Raw genomic sequence first — 6422 nt, forward strand, 5'->3', positions numbered from 1 at the left:
ATGGCAAAACAGGTCTTTGGTTTGGAGTTATATTACATTATATCACTTGTATACCAGGGAGCTATTTTGTCTGTCTCTGGAGTTGAGACTTCATCTTATACAGGGGAATATACGTTTTATGCGGCTGAAAATCGTGCCGTGAGAGATTTTGCATTTGCTTCAAAAACTGTACAATCTCGTGTCATCTGCGGACGGGAATGCAGCATGGATGAACGCTGCAAGTCGTTTAACTTTAACGACTGCAGTAAAATGTGCGAGTTGAACCTTGCCACAAGACGAGAGCATCCCGAAGACTTCAATGCAACTCAAGGGAGTGTGTACTTTGATGCAGATGAGGACACACCTCTCTGCTCACTGACTGATAGTTCCTTCGATCGCTACAGAAGTTGCAAGATGCTCTTAGATGCCGGTTATTATTCAAGCGGTATTTTCACAATCTACCCAGAGGGATTCGGTAATGGCAGTCTTCGTGTCTACTGTGACATGGAAACTGACGGCGGAGGATGGATCGTGTTTCAGAGGCGACAAGATGGCAGTGTGGACTTCTACCGTAACTGGACCGAGTACCAGTCTGGCTTTGGCGATCTGTCCGGTGAGTTCTGGTTGGGCAATGACAACTTGGTGACTCTGACGTCTAATGATTCACGTGGAACATGGGAGCTACGATTTGATTTAGAGGACTGGGAGAACAACACGGCATGGGCAAAGTACTCAGATTTCCAAATATCCCCGGGTGAGTACAATCTGATCATCGGTCAATACGATACAAACAGTACTGCCGGTGACTCTCTTGGGTATCACAGAAGTCACTTTGGGTATCACAGAGGACGGCCCTTCTCAACAAAGGATCGCGACAATGATGATTTGGGTTCATCAAATTGTGCACAAACCTACACAGGAGCCTGGTGGTTTAATCATTGTTTTCTCTCTCACTTGAATGGTCCATATCACCCCTTTGGGCGTGTCCAGCATAGCATTGGAGTGCAATGGGTAACATGGAAAGGATATTATTATTCTCTGAAAACATGCAGCATGAAAATGCGTGAATTGAGACCATAAACCTCTGATACGTTGCAAACATGGCACTTGCAAATAAATTATAATGTTTTTTTTCACCAATGGAATATGACCCCAATGAGTCTTAAGTCGAATGAGATAGTTTTGAATATAAAGCCTTTTTGCAATTCAAACACACTGGAAAACAGTAGAAGCAGCCAACATTTCGTCACCATTTTCACGAAGAGCCACATAATTATTTAAAAAAATACAATATTTTCGTTTTCGATTTCGAATTTTTCACTTTTTTGCTTTGAAACATTGTACTTAACCATTTTGACATGTTTCTGTAAGCAAAATATCTTTGCTAATTATTTTTCACAAATTAACTACTGTATTAATTATAATTACTGGGATCACGTTCAAATTCAGCTTTCATAGAATCATATAATGGTTTTACTACTGCACAAAGTTGTTGCAAAGTGGTATTTTTTTACAGTTTGGAAATAAAAGAAACCTCTTTTGCGATTATCTCTAATAGACTTTTTCTTCAAAATCCTTACATATGGCTCTTTGTGAAAAAGGTGACGATTTTACCCATAATAATACAAACAAATATAAAGGTATGAAATGTAGTATAAAGAGAAATAGACTACCCCGACCCAAAGAGAATGTCTTGGTATTATTTTTGTGAAACGTTCATTAATATTGAACAAATGCATAGTGCATAGAGATTTTTTATGTCTATCTTTATTTTCAAAGAATTCACTTATGCCTCCTTGAAATATTAAAGCTTTTTGGTCTGCTTTTGCAATAGTCACTAGGACAGTTTACTAATTGCCTTACAGTAATTCGTAAACGAGAGAGTTTACAATTAATGGTTTTGTCGTCATGCAATTAACATGTAATAAGTTACATGAAAAGTGGAAGTTCAAAAGGAAAAACCAATGCTAGTTGATCTGAAACTGAATATGTCCAGTTTTTAAGGCATACATGCACTCTCTACTTTGGTTAATATGAGGTTTTCTCGTCCAATTTCAAACCACGCTCATGCGGTCTTGCAACTTTCATCCAAAGCACATGAAAAAGGCTAAAAATGCCCCCCCCCCCCAATCAAAATATTTCATTGTATCTTTGTCCATGAGTGAAAAGTGGGCAGCAAATCACATAACTCGGGCATGTAATTTGAGAGCTTTGGATTGCAGTTCCGCCCATGTTCAAATTCAGTGAAATTTGTTCAAGGCATGTGTCAAAATGACCGTTAAGAAAGGTTTATCAAGGAATGTACAGCCGACTAGCCTTTTATAAGAAAAGTATGATGGCTTGAGAAGAATGCACAACACATTTCGTACACCTTAAACAATTGGAAAGTGTCAATGTAACAGAAACAGATAAGGTGGACCTTGACGATAAAACTAGATAAACTTAACACATTTATAGATTGACACCGAAGTGGTTCTTTCATAAGAGGTGTGATCATTTCGATGAATTGGAACCTCAAAAAGAGATATTAAAAATCACAGCCATTTCTTTCAATAAAACCACGATATGTTTCAACGAAACTGATATATTTGAAAGCCAATGCGATTGACGTTTAGCATAATGCAATTTCCACATGACGTTGAACCATAATGTCATTGCCCTTGAATGAATACTTGTATCAAGTTCTTCTATTTCGTGCTAATTCCAAAACCAACTAACACAATGAGATTTGCTTGCACGAAAACTTTAAAGACAAGCTTGTTTCATAACATTTATGGAATTGAAAGCTCTACCTGCTAATTAGAAACCGTATTCATACTCGAATCCCTGACACCTCTCAGAAATGGAATGAACATTCTTCCTGAATGAATGAACAAGTTGCGAATTTGAACGGGAAAACCTTTAATTTGAAGAAAAATGAATTATCTCAATATTTACCTTAAACGACGACTACTTGTTTGGAGTGTAAAACAAGGTAGCCCGACCTATATATAGACTATTTGGGGTGGATCTAAATGTGACATTTTGCTTGTCTGCTTGTATAGTTACTGCATTATATAAAATTAATATTGACCTAAGGCATTGAATAACCTGAGCGATAAGAACCAAACTCAGTGTTATTCATTCTTATCAATAATTCTTGTCTAGCTTGTATATTGCGGCACAAAGAAAACAGGTTCGAATGACCTATGACGTTGAATAAACCGAGTGACGAGAACCAATCCATGATTGATTTTTACCGATTTATTAAAAGTTTTCGGGTTTTTTTAAGAGTTCGATTCTAGTACTGTGTGAAGCAGCTGTGACACGCTGAGGCTATGCCTCAATACAAGTATATCTACCCGTCCATCTACATGCAGGGTGTATCAAAATAAAGGTAATCCAAAAACAATGGGCTCACGTGTACACGCTAGAAAATTGTACAATGTCAAAGAGGTTTCATCTTAAATATTAGTTCGTGTACCTATTCACTCACAGATGACCGAGCACCATTGATTACAAAACAAAGGCAAACAAACCTGTTTGTCCAAATTCGCTGTATACGTGATAGGGTACATTGTTGCCCGTAAATAAATTAATAATTCCAAAGATTTAATGAGGCCTTTCTCAATTGAAATGACGGTGATTGTTCTAAAAATATCACTATTGTTTTTCACTGGGTATCAAAAAAACAATATTTGTTTTTAAATAAATCAAGAAAACTCGGATCTGGGTTCCTCTTGAAAGCAACGAAACTGTAAAGTTGGCAATAATTCACCAACCAACTTTCCTCTTCGGCTATGACATGTATTATACTACAGTTTAAGAGTGCTGCTATTTTTAATGACAGTACCGCATTATGACATACAGCGCCAGTCAGCAGGCTAGCTGTATACCTTGGCATCGAAGAAATAATTTCGTACTGTCTACAGCCGAAGAGTGTAGTCATAGTAACTATCGCAAACAACAATACTCCCCAGCCTGACCTACTTTTATTAAAATCGCCGGACCAAAATATCTATTGTAGGAGGTCAACTGGTTATCATCGGTACTACTTCGTAATTAAGAATGCTGCCGAAATTCAAGGCGTCTTCATTAAGTGATGGTTGGTGGAATCCAGAAGGGCTCTCTTATTAAATATTGAGAAAGCATCCAAAGGGCGTGAAATTGATATAAGAGGCTGCATATTTAATGTTACAGAAATGACTTCGATATGATTATCTACACCAGATAAAAACCCAACGCTATATAACGTTTCACCGTATCGTACAACGCGAGAAGATGACACTTTCCAGTCTGCGTCACAACGTTTAGCCAATCAGAGACTAAGGTCTGTCACTGACGGGGAAAATTACCAACAACAAGGTATGACGCATTACCCCTGTAGACCAATCAGGGACTTACACATCCTCTGGTTCTTAGCATTCCTTTCTTTGCAATAACAAATTCCATCTCCGCCGATCATCGATATCATTCACGTTATCTACGTTGTGATGTTAAGAAGTTTCACATGGAGAAAATGGCGAAACACAACTTTGTTTTATTAGAGTTATTTTACATATCGTCATTGGTATTCCAGGGAAATATCTTGATTGTCTACGGATTGAGAACTTTATCAAATACTGGGGAGCATACATTTTATGCTGCTGAAAGTTGGGCATTAAGAGAGTTTGCATATGCTATGAAAACTGTGCGATCTCGTGTCATCTGCGGACGGGAATGTAGCATGGATGAACGTTGCAAGTCTTTTAACTTTAACGACTGCAGTAAAATGTGCGAGTTGAACCTTGCCACAAGACTAGAGCATCCCGAAGACTTCAATGCAACTCAAGGGAGTGTGTACTTTGATGCAGATGAAGACACACCTCTCTACTCACTGACTGGTAGATCCTTGAAGCGCTACAGAAGTTGCAAGATGCTCTTAGATGTCGGTTATCGTTCAAGCGGTATCTACATAATCTACCCAGAGGGATTCGGTAATGGCAGTCTTCGTGTCTACTGTGACATGGAAACTGACGGCGGAGGATGGATCGTGTTTCAGAGGCGACAAGATGGCAGTGTGGACTTCTACCGTAACTGGACCGAGTATCAGTCTGGCTTTGGCGATCTGTCTGGTGATTTCTGGTTGGGCAATGACAACTTGGTGACTCTGACGTCTGATGATTCACGTGGAACATGGGAGCTACGCGTTGATTTAGAGGACTGGGAGAACAACACGGCATGGGCAAAGTACTCAGATTTCCAAATATCCCCGGGTGAGTTCAATCTGACTATTGGCCAATACGATACCAGCAGCACTGCCGGTGACTCTCTTGGGTTTGACGACAGTTATGCCGTGTTCAGGTATCACAGAGGACGTCCCTTCACCACAAAGGATCGTGACAATGATGCATCGGTTTTCAATTGTGCACAGAGGTGGGGAGGAGCCTGGTGGTTTAATGATTGTTTTATTTCTCACCTGAATGGTCCATACCACGCATTTTGGAATGCGGGATATGCCAAGGGCGTGCAATGGGAGAGATGGAAAGGGTATTCTTATTCTCTGAAAAAATGCAGCATGAAAATGCGTGAATTGGAACCATGATTTTGTGTATTAGTTGCAGACACTATACTAGTCTTGCAAGTAAACTGAAATGGATATTTTACCTATGTATGGAGGGGGCACGAGCACTTCCCCAATGACATAGCGATTGGGGTGGGTGTTCGAGTGCTGCCCCCCCCCCTATTAAAAAACATAAACAAAGAATAGGGAAAAAAAAGAAAACTGAAACGGTTATTGGGCTTTATTTAGTTTGGAAAATTTCACAATTTTAAGTATTTGGCAAATGCTATGCGGCACTGAATATAACACACACATTACACATAATAAATACATGTATTTTGTACATAGACCAATCTATAATCGCCTACACCCAAAAAATGGCAAATGATGTCCAATCGTCTGCTCCCCCTTTATGCACTTTGATAAGCCCCACCCTGAAGAGTTACTATCTGCGCTACTGCTGGGTAACAGCAACTGCACTGACACCCCAACCCCTCCCCCCCAAAAAATAAACATAAAAATAAAGTAACATTAATAAATTGATAAAATAAAATAGGAAGGAAAGGAAAGAGAGCAGTTATTTATTGGGGAATGCAAGTAATTAATTGTGCCCATCTGTACATAGAACACGAATCTCCCCTGAATGGCACCACGTCGCTGGAATCATGCAGTTCTTGTGAAATATTATAAATAGGTTCAATTTAAGGAGTGGGATCACCTCTTTAATAACGAAAACTTGTAAGCGAATTGAACGTTTCCTGAGCATTATTGTATTGAACGTACAATTTAATTTATCTTTATGATCTATCGATTTTAATATGGCAGTCAAAAACAACAAATTATTTGAAACTGTCTAGTGCTATTAGGACAATGGACATATTTCCAAATGTTTTCAGTCTTGATGGAAAAACATATATCGTAC

At 38.9% G+C, this 6422-nt stretch overlaps 2 protein-coding genes across 2 annotated transcripts; both read left to right on the forward strand.

Moving 5' to 3' along the window:
- LOC119731875 (microfibril-associated glycoprotein 4-like) lies at positions 1-1059 on the forward strand. Its single transcript, XM_038205159.1, has one exon. It carries the CDS (start codon positions 1-3, stop codon positions 1057-1059), a length of 1059 nt encoding a protein of 352 aa, XP_038061087.1.
- A 3625-nt stretch (positions 1060-4684) lies between these two features.
- On the forward strand, positions 4685-5542 carry LOC119731876 (microfibril-associated glycoprotein 4-like). Its single transcript, XM_038205160.1, has one exon. It carries the CDS (start codon positions 4685-4687, stop codon positions 5540-5542), a length of 858 nt encoding a protein of 285 aa, XP_038061088.1.
- The last annotated feature ends 880 nt before the right edge of the window (positions 5543-6422 follow it).

The sequence above is a fragment of the Patiria miniata genome, unplaced genomic scaffold (assembly GCF_015706575.1).
Source record: "Patiria miniata isolate m_02_andy unplaced genomic scaffold, ASM1570657v1 HiC_scaffold_24, whole genome shotgun sequence".
NCBI classification, from domain to species: Eukaryota; Metazoa; Echinodermata; class Asteroidea; order Valvatida; family Asterinidae; genus Patiria; species Patiria miniata.

Excerpts from the sequence above, each read along its gene's own strand:
- LOC119731875 (XM_038205159.1), top strand. The coding sequence starts at position 1 with ATGGCAAAACAGGTCTTTGGTTTGGAGTTATATTACATTATATCACTT.
- LOC119731876 (XM_038205160.1), top strand. The coding sequence starts at position 4,685 with ATGGATGAACGTTGCAAGTCTTTTAACTTTAACGACTGCAGTAAAATG.